Genomic DNA, 16731 nt, shown 5'->3' on the forward strand with positions numbered 1-16731 from the left:
CAGCTGTTTGGTGTAAGCAACAAACTCAAACTAGATAGAAGATATGGCCAAAGAGATCCAAAGAGCTGGCCACGGTCATTTTACCGAGATTAACAGGAAAGATTTTGCTTTGGAAATATCTAAGTGGTTTTTGGCAGTACCCTTTCCCCCTCATATTGAAAGAGAGTTTGAACCTTTAAATACAAGCTACTAGAAAGCTCTGAGATAATAGAAAACCCACTGTGGTGTTGAAATTCTGAAGGGAACCCTCACACAGATACATCTATGTACAGGGTTTACTTGAGTGGTCACTCACCTGGCAATCTCCTTTTGCAGAAGTTTTGGAGACTGCCTTTTCAGAAAGTAATCTGGAGAGAACTAGGATCCAAATTAGTCCTGAGATTGTTTCGGTTCGCTCGTGCCAACCAACAGCCCCATTCTTGCTTTTGCCCTCCGGTGAATTATACTATTTCACCTTTCATACATTCCCCTAAGAGGGCTTTGTGATGACGACCAGGGAGCCAGCAGTGGGTTTGATGGGAAACCCATCAAGGGAGCTGAGGCCTGAGCTCCCTTGCCTGAGTCCTGCTCATAATCAGTCGAGTGTCTTGTAAATTGTATTTAACTTGGCTGGTTCTACATTGCCTTCCTCCAAGATCTCTGCGATCCTTTCCAGCCACAAAGGACTTCAGCCTGTGTTTTCTTGAGTCGTAGCACAAGATCATCTGATACGTGAGATGATGAGAAAGTGTACATTCTCATCAGGGAATATTCTTTAGTCACAGGCATGAAACCTCTGAGTCATTTATGGCTCCTCCTCTTTCTCTTTTAGCCCACATTTTGCACTTGGGCAGGCCTCTCTGTCATTTCTGTGTTCACTCCCTGAGCAGAGGCCTTTGGACGACTGGCCAAGCCTATTTCTTATCTCCCATCAGAGTGTTCAGGGGTTCCCTCTTCCCTCCAGCCTACCCTACCGCCTGACATGTTAATAATGTGCAGTACTGATTTTCTGATTTCCCCTGATGGTCTCTCCAGAGTTCTCCACTACTTATTTTTTAAAAAATTATTTTGGGGGGATTTATTTATGTGTCTTTTGGCTGTGCTGAGTCTTTGTTGCTGCACACAGCCTTTCTATAGTTGCAGTGAGTAGGGGCTACCCTTTCTTACAGTGCACAGGCTTCTCATTGCAGTGATTTGTCTTGTGGAGTGCCAGCTCAGTAGCTGTGGTGCATAGTTTAGCTGCTCCACGGTATGGGGGATCTTCCTGGACCAGGGATCGAACCCGAGTCTCCTGCATTGGCAGGCAGATTCTTAACCACGGGTCCTCCAGGGAAGTCCTGCCAGTACTTCTTAGTCTGGTTTCCAAGGCCTCAGTTGGACAGCAATGTACCGTTCTGATTGCATCTCCATTCTTCTCCATTTGAACAATGTGCCCATACTTCTCTGCCTATGTCCCTTCTTTTCTCTCCTTAATGTCTTTGCTCATATGATTCTGTGCTTACTTTCACCTGGATCACCCTATAATCTCCCTGCAATTTCTGTTTATTACAGTCCCTCCTGTTCTTCGAGATTAAAATCAAATGCCATTTTCTCCTTGACACTTTAAGGATTTCCTCAACAGGACAGGATCTCTCTCCCTCCCTCTCTTTAGCCCTTCTATAGTACTTGCAAGCCACTGGTGCACTTGTCTTTTCTTGCTAGATTTCATACCCTTGAGGGACAGCATTTGAAGAGCTAGAGCAGTGCCTGGTAAGCAGTAGGTATTTAACCAAACTTTATTGGATTGGGTTGAAAGATTACTGGGGAACTAGTAATATAGTCTGATGAAAAATGAAGCATAGCAGGTGCAATACTATCAAATAAGCCAGAGAAGATTGACATCCAGATAGAAGCCTAGTGGGTATGTATATGTATGAATATGCTGTGCATGTGTATATATACATACACACACACTCATTTTGAACCTTCATAATTGTAGTAGGTAGTATTCTCTTAATAATACAGCCTCACAAATTCCTGGTCCCTGGGTACACCCACCTGCTCTTACTTATTCGTAGACTATTCTAGTTGTTGCTGTGAAAGTATTTAAAGATGTAACTGAAGTCCCACACAGGGAGATTATCCAGGTGGACCTGATGTTATCATGTGAGCCCTTTAAATCTGTGTCTAGAAGTCAGACACAGGGGAATTTTGAGGTTCCAAGGGAAAGATGCATTTGATATAATGATTTCTCCTACTGGCTTTGAAGATGGGGAGGACCACATGGCAAGGATGCTGGCAGCCTATAGGAGCTGAGCGACCCTTGGCTGACAGCCAGTAATAATATGGGGACCTCAGTCCTACAACTGTAGGGAACTGAATTTAGCCCACAAGCTGCATGACCTTGGAAGTAGATTCTTCTCCAGAGACTTCAGAGGGAAATGCAGACCTCCTGACATCCTTATTTCAGCCCTGTAAGATCCTGAGCTGAGAACCCAGTGTGTGCCTGAACTTCTGACCCACGGAGCTGTGAGCTGATAAATGGGTACTACTGCTAAGTCTATGGTAATTTGTTGAGCTGCAAGAGAGGACGAATTCAATAATTTTACTGATTCATCAGGTTTTATCTCTAAGTTAGTTTTCTACTTTGATCTCCTTTGCCATCTTCTACTTCTCAGGAGTGACTTCCCAGATAGCACTAGTGGTAAAGAACCTGCCTGCCAATGCAGGAGACAGGACATGCGGGTTCAATCCCTGGGTCAGGAAAATCCCCTGGAGGAGGGCATGGCAGTCCACTCCTGTATTCTTGCCTGGAGAATCCCACGGACTGAGGAGTCTGGTGGGCTACAGTCCATAGGGTCGCACAGAGTGGGACACGACTGAAGTGACTTAGCATGCACGCAGGCACTCCTCAGGGGATTCAAGCAAGGGGACCCTAGAATAGCAGAGAGAAATTTAACACACTAGACAGAAGTCACAGTGCCATTATTTATACCTTTTGGAGAACAGAATTGTTGCTTTCAGAAAATGACCCTGCTGGTGTAAATTCATGAAAAAAGTCCACAACCATAGGAAGTCCTCAAGCTGTCACAACATCTAAGAGTAGGAATGGGGCCTTTTAAAGTGATTCTTCAGCACCTGTGATACTTCCATTAGTGAAGAGGTTAAAGATAAGGCCAGGGAAGGCCTGTCTCTCCTCCTGAGCCCTGTACCTCTTCAGGGAGCCACCCTACAGAGACTGGTTTAAGCCTAATGGATTAACTGGTTAAAGAATGAGTCACTGAGAATCTAGGATATACACATGATTCACTCACTTGGGTTTCTAAAAGAATATTCTACAAGTGATTGAGAAGAAAAATGGCATGAGATCATGGAAGGGAGGGTTAGCCAGATGGCAGAGCTTTGAAAAATGAAATACCCATTGGCTGGTTGTAAATTTTCTCAGTAAGAAATTAATGTGGGAAGTCCCTAAAGAAGCATGGGGCTATACCATGATTGGATTGACTCATGTTCACAGAGCACATATACAATGTAGAAAAAACGACATAGAACCAGGAGCTGTTCTACCAGCAAGAATCGTGCCAATATTAGCAATAGCTAACATTTGCCGATTGCTTATGGCATGCCGGGCACAATTCTAACCTGTCTGAACTCATTTATTTCTCACAAGAATCTCATAAGGTGGGTACTGTGGCTATGATTCCCATATTATTGGAGCATCCTTCAGTGGGGAAACTGAGGCCCAGAATGGCTGAATAACTTGCCTAAAGTCACACAGTTGGGAAGTGGTAGTGTCCAATACAGACTTGGTCAACCCGACTCCAATACTCAAGCTTTGTTTATATATTTGGGTCTGTTTCTGGGGTTTTTACTTTAAAAAATGATTTTTAATTTATGTATTTTTGACTGCACTGTGTCTTTGCCGTGGTACATGGGCTTGTCACTGTGGTGGCTTCTCTTGTCGCAGAGCACGGGCTCTAGAGCTCAGGATCAGGAGTTGTGGCCAACAGGCTTAGTTGCCCCAAGGCATGTGGAATCTTCCCAGACCAAGGATCAAACCTGTGACCTCTGCATTGGCAGGCGGATTCCTAATCACTGCTGCTACTGCTAAGTCGCTTCAGTTGTGTCCGACTCTGTGCGACCCCATAGACGGCAGCCCACCACTCCCCTGTCCTTGTGATTCTTCAGGCAAGAACACTGGAGTGGGGTGCCATCACCTTCTCCAAACCACTGGAGCACCAGGAAAGATCCTGGGCTTTCTGTTTTGTTCCGATGTATTCTTTCCTGTACTGATACTGCACTGTTTTAATATCTAGTCATTCAAGTCACTCCTGCTTTTTTCTTTCTTAATTTCTAATTTAATCAGAGAGCCTCCTCCCATTTTATAACATGGCTTCTTAAAAGTGTGAAGGTCTTTTTCTTCTGAATACCAAAAGTAGCCAAACAATATGCATCACGCTTTTCTAGAAAGTCTCTTGACAACACTTTCTGAGGGAAGCGTGTGCCTGGCTCTTTAGCAAAAAGGTGTGTTCTACTCTGCTTTTGCTGTACCGGCTCCTCTGTATAGTTTCCAGTAGAATCACACTGCTCTCAGCCTGGTTGTGGAGAGAGCCACGCCAGTCTGTAGATTTCTGCAGCGACGGAAAGGTTTTAAAAGTGTGTTGTCCAGCGTGGTCGCCACGCACCACTTGTGACTGCTGGGCACTTGAAATGTGCACTTAAAAGAGTATGACTGAGAAACTGAATTTTTGTTTCAAATTTTTAAAATTGAAGTATAGTTGATTTTCAGTGTTGTGCCAGTCTGCTGTACAACAAAGTGACTTTGTTATGCGCATATAGACATTCTTTTTTATATTCTTCTCCATTCTGGTTTATCACAGGATAGTGAGTGAAGTTCCCTGTGCTGTACAATAGGACCTTGTTGTTTGTCCATTCTGAATGGGTGGTTTGCATCTCCCAACCCCAGACTCCCAGTGCATCCCAGTCCCTCCCCTTGGCAGCCATAGGTCTATTCTCCATGTCTCTGAAACTGTTTCTGTTTTGTAGATGAGTTCATTTGTGCCGTATGTTAGATTCTGCATGTAAGGGATATCATGTGATGTTTGTCTTTCTCTTTCTGACTCACTTCACTTAGTGTGATAATCTCTAGTTGTATCTGTGTTGCTGCACATGGCATTGTTCCATTCTTTTTTATGGCTGAGTAGTATTCCATTGTAGTATGGACCACATCTTTATCTGTTCATCTCTCCGTTGACACTTCGGTTGTCTCCATGTTTGGGCTATTGTGAATAGTGCTGCTCTGAACACAGGGGTGCATGTATTTTTTTGAATTATAGTTTTATGTGGGTATATTCCCAGGAGTGGGATTGCTGGATCATGTGGTAATTCTAATTTTAGTTTTCTGAGAAGCCTCCATATCGTTTTCTACAGTGGCTATACCAACTTATAGTATTCAGTTCAGTTCAGTTCAGTTGCTCAGTTGTGTCCGACTCTTTGAGACCCCATGAATCGCAGCACACCAGGCCTCCCTGTCCATCACCAACTCCCAGAGTTCACCCAAACTCATGTCCATGGAGTCACTGATGCCATCCAGCCATCTCATCTTCTGTCATCCCCTTCTCCTCCTGCCCCCAATCCCTCCCAGCATCAGAGTCTTTTCCAATGAGTCAGCTCTTCGCATGAGGTAGCCAAAGTACTGGAGTTTCAGCTTTAGCATCAGTCCTTCCAAAGAATACTCAGGACTGATCTCCTTTAGAATGGACTGGTTGGATCTCCTTGCAGTTCAAGGGACTCTCAAGAGTCTTCTCCAACACCACAGATCAAAAGCATCAGTTCTTTGGCACTCAGCTTTCTTCACAGTCCAACTCTCACATCCATACAAGACCACTGGAAAAACTATAGCCTTGACTAAATGGACCTTTGTTGGCAAAATAATGTCTCTGCTTTTCAATATGCTATCTAGGTTGGTCATAACTTTCCTTCTAAGGAGTAAGTGTCTTTTAATTTCATGGCTGCAATCATCATCTGCAGTTATTTTGGAGCCCCCCAAAGTAAAGTCTGACACTGTTTCCACTGTTTCCCCATCTATTTCCCATGAAGTGATGGGACCGGATGCCATGATCTTCGTTTTCTGAATGTTGAGCTTTTAGCCAGCTTTTTCACTCTCCTATTTCACTTTCATCAAGAGGCTTTTTCGTTCTTCTTCACTTTCTCCCATAAGAGTGGTGTCATCTGCATATCTGAGGTTATTGATATTTCTCCCTGCAATCTTGATTCCAGCCTGTGCTTCTTCCAGCCCAGTGTTTCTCCTGATGTACTCTGCATAGAAGTTAAATAAGCAGGGTGACAATATACAGCCTTGATGTACTCCTTTTCCTGTTTGGAACCAGTCTGTTATTCCATGTCCAGTTCTAACTGTTGCTTCCTGACCTGCATATAGGTTTCTCAAGAAGCAGGTCAGGTGGTCTGGTATTCCCATATTTTTCCGAATTTTCCACAGTTTATTGTGATCCACACAGTCAAAGGCTTTAGCATAGTCAATAGAGCAGAAATAGATGTTTTTCTGGAACTCTCTTGCTTTTTCTGTGATCCAGCGGATGTTGGCAATTTGATCTCCTGTTCCTCTGCCTTTTCTAAAACCAACTTGAACATCTGGAAGTTCACAGTTCACATACTGTTGAAGCCTGGCTTGGAGAATGTTGAGCATTACTTTACTAGCGTGTGAGAACAGTGCAATTTTGCGGTAGTCTGAGCATTCTTTGGCCTTGCCTTTCTTTGGGATTGGAATGAAAACTGACCTTTTCCAATCCTGTGGCCACTGCTGAGTTTTCCAAATTTGCTGGCATATTGAGTGCAGCACTTTCACAGCATCATCTTTCAGAATTTGAAATAGCTCAATGGGAATTCCATCACCTCCACTAGCTTTGTTAGTAGTGATGCTTCCTAAGGCCCACTTGACTTCTCATTCCAGGATGTCTGACTCTAGGTGAGTAATCACACCATCGTGATTGTCTTGGTCATGAAGATCTTTTTTGTACAGTTCTTCTGTGTATTCTTGCCACCTCTTCTTAATATCTTCTGCTTCTGTTAGGTCCATACCATTTCTGTCCTTTATTGTGTCCATCTTTGCATGAAATGTTCCCTTGGTATCTCTAATTTTCTTGAAGAGATCTCTAGTCTTTCCCATTCTGTTGTTTTCCTCTATTTCTTTGCATTGATCGCTGAGGAAGTCTTATCTCTCCTTGCTATTCTTTGGAACTCTGCATTCAGATGCTTATATCTTTCCTTTTCTCCTTTGCTTTTCACTTCTCTTCTTTTCACAGCTATTTGTAAGGCCTCCCCAGACAGCCATTTTGCTTTTTTGCATTTCTTTTCCATGAGGATGGTCTTGATCCCTGTCACATGTACAATGTCACGAACCTCATTCCATAGTTCATCAGGCACTCTATCTATCAGATCTAGTCCCTTAAATCTATTTCTCACTTCCACTGTATAGTCATAAGGAATTTGATTTAGGTCATACCTGAATGGTCTAGTGGTTTTCCCTACTTTCTTCAATTTAAGTCTGAATTTGGCAATAAGAAGTTCATGATATGAGCCACAGTCAGCTCCTGGTCTTGTTTTTGCTGATTGTATAGAGCTTCTCCATAGAACTATACCAGTTCCCACCAACAGTATAGAAGGGAACCTTTTTTCCATACCCTCTCCAACATTTGTTATTTGTAGACTTTTTTTTTCTTTTTTTACAGTACAATACATTGGTAGAATTTCCTCTTTATTTTTTAATTTAAATTGGTTTATTTATTTTTAAATGAAACAAAGATGAATATTTTTAATGATAAAGGTACAATTCACAAAGATAAACATCATAAACCATTATACCCCTGACAACAAAGAAACAAAGATACATAAAGCAAAAATCAGAAGAAATATAAGAGAAAAGAAAAAAATATATAATCATAGTGAGACATATTAACATTGATCTGAGAATATTTTATCAAGTGCAGAAAAAATAAGAATAGGAACGTCTTGAATGATGTCATTAATAATTTAAATATAATAGATTTCTATTAATCTTATATCCTGTGCCTAATTGTGCTTAGTTGCTGTGCTTAGTTGCCCAGTCATGTCTGACTCTTTGCGACCCCATGGACTGTAGCCCGCCAGGCTCCTTTGTCCATGGGGATTCTCCAGGCAAGAATACCAGAGTGAGTAGCCATACCCTTCTCCAGGGGCTTTTCCCAACCCAGGGATTGAACCCAGGTCTTCCACATTGCAGGCAGATTCTTTACCATCTGAGCCACCAGAGAAGGCCGAGAATATTGGAGTGGGTAGCCTATCCCTTCTCCAGGGAAACTCCTCAACCCAGAAAGTGAACTGGGGTTTAACAGCTGAGCTACCAGGGAAGACCCAATCTTATATCCCACAGAATTTTAAATATATTTTGTAGCTCATATGCTGTTATTAGATGTCCATAGCACATTTAGAAAAAAACTGGCTATTTGTAGATTTTTTAATGATGGCCATTCTGACTGGTGTGAGGTGGTACCTCATTGTAGAAACTGAATTTCAAATCTAATTTAATTTAAATTAATTTATATTTAGATAGCCACATTGGGCTAGTGGCTACTGTGTTAGACAGCACAGAATTGATGTTGAAATGGTTAAGAGGCTTGAACTGTTCTCAAATACACCACATTCACTGCCAGGGAATTAAGTCATCTATGTTTTGAGGGTCTCAAGCTCAAGGGCTATTTTTCCTCTTAAGCTTCTCTCCCCCTTACAGTAGCAGATATTTGCTTTTACTGTTTTCAGCTCTTCCAAGGCAGTGCTGGGTTACATAGGGGGTGGACTAAGCATATGCCTGGGGCATCATAAAAGGAGGGTACAGAAAAATGAAATACTGTTGGCCCTCCATGTCTGCAGCCTCCACGTCCATGGATTCAATGAGCTGTGGATTGAAAATAGTCAGGAAAAATAATTCCAGAAAGTTCCAAAAAGCAAAAATTGAATATGCTGCACACTGGCAACTGTTTACCTAGCATTTACTCTGTATTGACAACTATTTACATGGCATTTATATTGTGTTAGGTATTATAGTTAGTCACTCAGTCATGTCCAGTTCTTTGCGATTCCATGGACTGTAGGCTGCCAAGCTTCTCTGTCCATGGAATTTTCCAGGCAAGAATACTGGAGTGGGTAGCCATTCCCTTCTTCAAGGGATCTTCCTGACCCAGGGATCAAACCTGGGTCTCCTGCATGGCAGGCAGATTCTTTACAGTTTGAGCTACCAGGGAAGCCCATAATCTAGAGATGAATTAAAATGTACAGTAGGTTATAAGCAAATGCTGTACCACTTTATATACGGGACTTGAATATCTAAAGACTTTGGTATCTGAGGTGGGGCCCCAGAAGATCCCCCATGGATACTAAGGGATGACTGTAATTTCATACTCCAGCAATGACAGCTGTAACAAATCATCTGGAAATTTTTGGAAATGGATGCACATCCTTAAACTTATTCCATGGCTTGCTGGCATTATTTTTTTAATTCTATGTATGCAGAGTCAGCCGCCTGAGATCTTAAAGTCTGATGGCTCCATTGTACAGATTTATGTTCTTCCAAAGAGGAATTTGAACTACCACAGCCCGAGGTCCCAGCATCGTCAGCCTGTGCAGGAAAGATCTGGTCTGACCCGCCTGACTTTGGGGAGAGAATATGGCCCACTCGCACCCCACTCCAGTACTCTTGCCTGGAAAATCCCATGGGCAGAGGAACCTGGTAGGCTGCAGTCCATGGCGTCGCTAAGAGTCGGACACAACTGAGCAACTTCACTTTCACTTTTCACTTTCATGCATTGGAGAGGGAAATGGCAACCCACTCTAGTGTTCTTGCCTGGAGAATCCCAGGGACGGGGGAGCCTGGTGGGCTGCCGTCTACGGGGTCGCACAGAGTCGGATATGACTGGAGTGACTTAGCTTAGCTTAGCTGCAGATAAAGCTGGATTCAGATCTGCACTGGGAGAGCGTGGTCCTGTGGTCAGAAGCAATGACCCCGGGGTCAGGCAGCTTGGGTTTGAATCCTAGCTCTATCATTTAGTAGCTGGGTGACCTTGGGGGAGTTTCTTAACCATTCCACGTCTAGGTTCTTCTTCTATAAAATGGGAATAATAATAGTGCCCAGTCTAATAATACTTGGTGCTATTATTATGGTACCCAGTGGGTGGTTAGGAGAGGTTTTTAGATCAGTGTTTGGCACATAATAAGTGGTAAGTAAGTGCTTGCAAATTAAAATGAGGCCTTCAGTTTGGAACATGATCCTCTGATTTAGTCATTTGACCCAAATGTGTGACTCAAATGTGGGTGTTTTCCCATTAACAACCAGGGATCTCCCTGGAGTTGGCACCTCCAAATGGAACATATGAATACCTTTCAAAGAGCTTTTATGTCAATTTTCTTATTTTATCCTCATGGCAACCTGCTGAAAAGAGCAGGGAGGTAGCACCCTTGTTGATGTGTGGGGAAAGCGACAGATGACTCTACTCAACAGAGGCGATTTGTTTGCCGTATTTGACCACTGAGCTAAACTATCAGTTTTGGATCAAAACTCCAAATGATGTCAGAATGACGTCCTCCTCAAGGCAAAGGAAATCTGCCCATAAAAACTGATCAAGTGTAATTGGCTTGAAGGAGGACGGACAAACGAAGTATGCATTTGTACGCCCCCAAAAGATCAGCTTTTATCCCTTGAAGTTACATTCAAGTTAGAACGTGATCTAGTTTTTATGCTCCCTTTTCAAAAGTGCCGTGGGACCGTGTTTCCCGGATGCCCTGTCCTCAGGGCTAGCTCAAGGGGCCCAGAGGCACTCTGGGCCTTCTTGGGATGGTTTATTAAACAGGGTCAAGCTCTGGTTAATGCAGAGAGAGCACAGGTGGGTGTGCAGCTCCTGGGAGGGCCGTGATTCCGGACGCTGTGGGCTCAGCGTGTGGTTTTCGTCTCACAGGTTCATCACTCACATTCTTGCTGCCACAGATGGTGGGCGTTGGGCTGGGCTCCATGGCTGTCGTGATCGTCCTCGCATTCCTCTCCTTCTCAGCAGTTTGGTATGCGCGACCGTCATTTTTGAGAAATGAGTGGAATGGAGGGAGGAGGGGGTTGGAACCATGAGGAACAGCTGGGACCGAGGCGGGTCAAAGGGGGTGTGGGGGGAAGATGTCCTGCACTCCACAGATACTCAGCAGGTGAAAGGCATGGGTGACTCTGCACCTTGGGTGGGGGCAGGGGTGGGTGGGGAATGCCCTCCAGGCCCTGGAAAAGAGCAAGATCAGTGATGGCTCCTTGGCCGCCCACACCAGTGGCACATCTCCCGGGCTGCTTCCTGTGCACATGGGGATCGCCATGGGAAAACCAGCATGTGTCAGTGAACTCTCTTTTGCTCCTCTGTGTCTAGATCGCCGGTGGGCACTGTGTGAAGAGGACGCACTGCTGCTGGAGCAGATGCTGTGACAGCTTCTCAGGGGCCTGCGCAGAGGCCCCGTGTGTGCGTGGACCTGCAGTCCCATTCCTAGATTCAAGACGGTCACTATCTCTTTGGCATCCCCCCAAGGAGGACACTCAGGAATTGCTGCTGTCTCCCCTGTATCTCTGAACCTGAGAACCTTGATGTACTGTGTGATGTTGACCACAGGCTGCAGGTCACGTGGGCTGGGCCTGTGTTCTCCTCCAAGTGATGCCTGAGTGTCTCTGCCTCTTCCTTCAGAGCATCTCTGTTATGAATTCAGAATCTGTTCTTTTACAATAAGTAATGATGTACGCAGGCTTCCTTTATAGCTCAATTGGTAAAGAATCTGCCTACAACGCAAGAGACCCAAGTTTGATTCCTAGGTTGGGAAGACCCCCTGGAGAAGGAAATGGCAACCTACTCCAGTATTCTTGCCTGGAGAATCCCATGGTCAGAGAAGCCTGGCAGGCTACAGTCCATGGGGTCACAAGAATAGGACATGACTTAGCAACTACACCACCACCAATGAGATACATTGAGATGTGGGCTAGAGTCTGACTGTAGGAGGGACGTCATCGCAAAGGATAGAGATCATTGACTGAGGCAAACGTGTCAGACACTTTAGAAGCACCCCTTTTCCTACAGTTAGTGACACACTAATTAGAAAGCATGCCAGCCTGGGACTTCCCTGTGGTCCACTGGTTAAGACTCCATGCTTCCACTGCAAGGGGCATGGGTTCATTCCTGGTGGGGGAACTAAGATGTTGTGTGGTGTGGCCAAAATGAATAAATAAAGTGTTTTAAAATACTGAAAAAAGGGAAGAAAGAAAAAGAAAGTATACTATCCTGGCCACTCCAGTAAGTTCCTTGCAGTGTCTGGTAGGCAGCCATTACTTTGCTACAGTTCCCTTTGTCTTATATGTATTCAAAAGCCATGAGTCTTCTTCCAGTAAAAAAATATTCTGTTAACTTAGTTCTCTTCCACATGAACGTTTATAGCAGCCTTGATTAAATTTTTTTATCACTGCTTCCTAAAAATGTGCTTTAGATTGAGGGTTCATGTGATAACAATAGGTCGCAATAAGATGAAGCCCGTGGCCAGAGCCTGTGTGTTTACAGGGGAGGGGAACAATGTGGTTGACATGATCCTGCGTTTTATCTACAACATCAGTGACTACGAGTGTTACTTTATCACTAACCATGACACATTAGGCATTAAGCAATCTTGGGCCTGCTGTCAATATGCTGATTTGACAGATGGAGTGGATTTGATTTGACTTTTGAAGCCCGATTCAGTGTTCCTGAACTTTCCTTCCTAAACTACAGGGTAACTCCAAGGCTCAGCAAGGCAGGAATATAGAGAAATTGGGAAGGAGGTGGGGGGCAGCTTATTGCCCAACTCGGGGTGCAACATAGATGAACGTGGTCCTAGAATTGGGCAACACTGGGTCCTAAAGAAAAGGGACAGCCTTTCCGACATGGTGGGCTGGCATATGCCCCACTGGCTCCCTGGGCATCAGTGAGGGACACATGTGAGCAGCCTGGGCTTGTGGGCTGATGAGGAGACAAGGGCAGGGATAGAACAGGTGAAAGCTGTCTATGAAGCTGTTCCCAGCCCAAGGCATCTCTTCTCAACTGCGAAGAGTCAGAGAGTGAAGTGGTACCGAGATGCTTGGGCTTTCAAGGTCAGCTGTCGGCCCTGCCCCTGACCAGTACTGGACAGTATTAGGAATAGTTGTCCTTTGTCCTGAGGTACCAGCTCAGACTGTGACTTAGGATCAACATGAGAACCACGCCCGCCCTCATCTCAGGTGAACTGTAGAGCAGAACTCTCAACAGACAAATACAAACAGCATCCTACTTTTAATTTTTATGTGCAGCAATTCACATTTAGACTGTTTTCACAGCTCTTGGGTTAATTTTGGGAATCATTACAAATTCTTGCAGTTAGTATTGAGTAAGGTCTCTGATGAGTAAGGATTTCCCTCAAAAGCCCCCTCTGTTCAAAGAATCTGAGCCTCCTCCCCTCATTATTCTCTATTGCCAGTTCTGTGAATACCGTATGTTTCTGTAGTTCCCCCTAATTTCCAGTTCTCAAATTAACTGCCAAGGAAGCTACAGTTGTCCATATGGGAACTTAGCATAACTGTCGTTGAAAGGAAGAAATCCCATTTGCTTGGTGTCAAAAGTGTCTGCCTAAAACAACTAATGAAATACGAAGTAAAATGTACTTCTGGGTACGTGCAGAAACGTAAAAGCAGTTCATGAAAGAGTACTGAAATAGCAAAAACAGAGACTCCGCTCCTCCTTCTGAATGTTCCAGATTATAACACAGAGTTGCTTGGTGTTAATACTCAACAGAAGCAGGTGCTGAACATTTGCAAAAAAGATGCACCATTTTCCTGCAGTTCTTTCCTGATCACTTTCTCATACACATGAAGGCAGCTTTAAGTTCTCTGAATTTACCTGGTTAGCTTTATCACAGCACCATCCTTTTTTTCCCCAAGTGGATTCCTGGCTAAGGCAGGAGAGCATCACCGGAGACCAATGGTGAGTCTTCCTGTAAGCATTCAGCATCCTTCTGTTGAAGGACTGATTAGGTAGCAGTCAGAGTTGAGGGCCACTAAATAAAGCTTGGTCCTCGAGTAGAGATGGAGAAAGGCTCTTTTCTTAATTAACTGTCTTGGTGACAGTGTATAGAGGTGAGTGTTAAGATTTAGTCTTGAGTGCCCTGCTAAATTAAAAATAAAAATTGGAGGGTTACCCAGATATTGGACAGTTTGTTTCCTGGCTGACTTTTTGTTTTTGTTTTTGGTGCCCATGGTTTTTGTTTATCTCCACCATAGTTTTTGTTTATACATATTCTTTCATTCAGTCCTCACAGCAGTTTTGTGTGGTGGGAAGCTTAGGGGTTATCATTTCCCCATTTCAAAATGGAGAGATAGGTTCTTACAAATACATAACTTCAGTTGTGGGGCCAAATATTCTGGCAGGAAGTCCAATGCTCATTTGGGATTTGACAGGACCATTTGATTCTTGGGAGAGTCAAGTTTTTATATTTCCAAACCATGTATGTATGTATGTATATATATATGTATACTGTTACTGCCTTTATTGTAGCACCTGTGCCTTTTTATACTTATCTTTTCACCTTTCCTCACCACTTCTAGAAGGAGCCATAAAAAACCAAAATAGATGGAGGTTAATTAGGGGAAATAGGTCCATCCATAACTCCAGACCTATAATTGCAGCTGGGCCCTTTAAGATGAAGACCAGAGCAGAACTGATTATCTTTGACATTCTGCAGTAGCTTGGAAAAAAGTTAATGTTTAAACTGAATTTAAAGAAAGTAAAAAAAGAATTCTCAAGGCTCCCTTCATATTGCTAACTCATATTTTGATTTCCTAAACCTTTAATTTTTTCATTTGATTCACCAAAGAGAAAGCCAGTAGTAGTAGAAGTCAATCCAATGGTATTTTTAAGGACTGTTTGCCTCCTACAGCCATTGTTGGTTAAACTCAAGTGCTCAGTTTGGGAGAGGAAAGAGGGTGTGCCTTTTTGTGTGTCTGTGGCCAAGTGATTCAGTGAGGCGAATCAGTTTTAAGAAGAGTGCATGCCCATTGTCTCAGAGAGAGAATAAATGAGTCATTTTGGTGATATATGTGTGTGTATGGATATGGATATGTTTCCATATCCATACTTTGTGGGCACAGCTAGGGGTTACCAAAACGGCATCAAGCGAGGCATGTGGTTTCTAACATGCTTCCTTTCCATCAACATATCCTGGACACATTTTTTTCATGTCAATAGTAACAGCATTAAAAGTTGGTACCATAATTTATTTAACCAATACTCTGCTGTGTGTTGTGCGTTTAGAGTGTTTTCAGATGTTTACTATCTTTATATGCCTCTATATAGTTGTATGCAATTATCAATTAGGCTAAATTCCCAGATGTGAAGTTGTTGGAATGAAAACTATATACATTTTAGATTTACTTTGTATTATCAGAGGAATCTCAAAGAAAGTTTATGCCAGTTTATGCTCTCACCGGCAGGAAGCCTCAACACAGTGGCATCATTGATATCCTTAATCTTGATTAATCTGGTAGGTGGAAAATGACCGTCCAGTGCTTTGTTCACATTTCTCTGGTTTGCATGTTGATGGTCCTTTGTAATTCTGTTGGGGTGCCTTTTTTTCCCTCAGTAGTTGGCTTGAATCTTATATTGATTTGAAAAAGCTCTTTATATTATGGTAATTTTCACTGTTAACTGTCACCTATGTTGTAAACCCATTTTCTACTTGATCATTTCCCTTTTGACTTGTTTGTGTCATACATTGCCACACAAAAACTTTAAATCTGTGTAGTCAAGTGTATCAGTCTTTTTTCTTATGTATTTTGCCCTTGGACCTTCCAATCTCAAGATAATAACTGTAATTCAGCAGTTTTTAAAAATTTAAGTCTTTACATGTTCTGAAACTTATTTTAGTATAAGGAGTGAGGTTGGGAGGGGTCTTTTTTTAATTTTTATTGTTGCTAAATGGTTTAGCCAGTTGTTCTATGTGTATTCCTTGACTGCTATTTTTTTCTCTGGCGATTTGACTCATATACTGAATCAAATACTAGAGTCTATTTCTGAACTTTATCTTTTGTTGTACTAATTTATCTCTATGCCAATACCACCTGCTTTGAGTTTAAAACAGGTTTTTTTTTTTAATATCAAGTAAAAATGAGTTACCACCCTTTTTCTGTTAATTCTCAAAGTATCCTCAGGTTTTATTATATATTTATTCATGTATACATATTTATTATATGTAAACTAAAGAATTATTTGGTTAAATTCCTCCCCCCCTCAAATCTTCATATTTTTCTTGGGGATGTATTAAATAAAGAGTACTTCTATCCCAGAACATGATATGTGTCTCCATTTGGTGTTTGTGTGTGTTCCTGTCTAGCATATTCTAATTTTTGACTTGGGCTTCCTGGGTGGTTCACTGGTAAAGAGTCCATCTGCCAATGCAGGAGACATGGGTTCGATCCCTGAGTCTAGAAGATCTGTTGGAGAAGGAAATGGAAACCCACTCATATTCTGCCTGGGAAATCCCATGGACAGAGGAACCTGACAGGCTACAGCCCTTGGGGTCACAAAGAGTTGGACACGACTGAGCAATTGAGCACAGCACAGCACAGTTTTCAACTTACAAGCTGCTGCTGCTAAGTTGCTTCAGTCGTGTCCAACTCTGTGTGACCCCATAGATGGCAGCCCACCAGGC

General features: G+C 43.0%; 1 protein-coding gene across 2 annotated transcripts in view; it reads left to right on the top strand.

Annotated features, from left to right (window-relative positions):
* The window catches only part of SUSD1 (sushi domain containing 1), a 137549-nt gene extending 121195 nt beyond the window's left edge, over window positions 1-16354 (top strand). For both annotated transcript variants that reach the window (XM_070375110.1, XM_070375111.1), the window contains exons 16-17: window positions 10962-11061; window positions 11409-16354. In XM_070375110.1, coding sequence (XP_070231211.1) covers window positions 10962-11061; window position 11409 — 101 coding nt within the window. In that variant the 3' untranslated portion in view covers window positions 11410-16354. The remainder of the gene's footprint in view (window positions 1-10961; window positions 11062-11408) is intronic.
* Window positions 16355-16731: the final 377 nt, after the last annotated feature.

Source organism: Bos mutus, chromosome 8, assembly GCF_027580195.1.
Source record: "Bos mutus isolate GX-2022 chromosome 8, NWIPB_WYAK_1.1, whole genome shotgun sequence".
Taxonomy (NCBI): Eukaryota; Metazoa; Chordata; class Mammalia; order Artiodactyla; family Bovidae; genus Bos; species Bos mutus.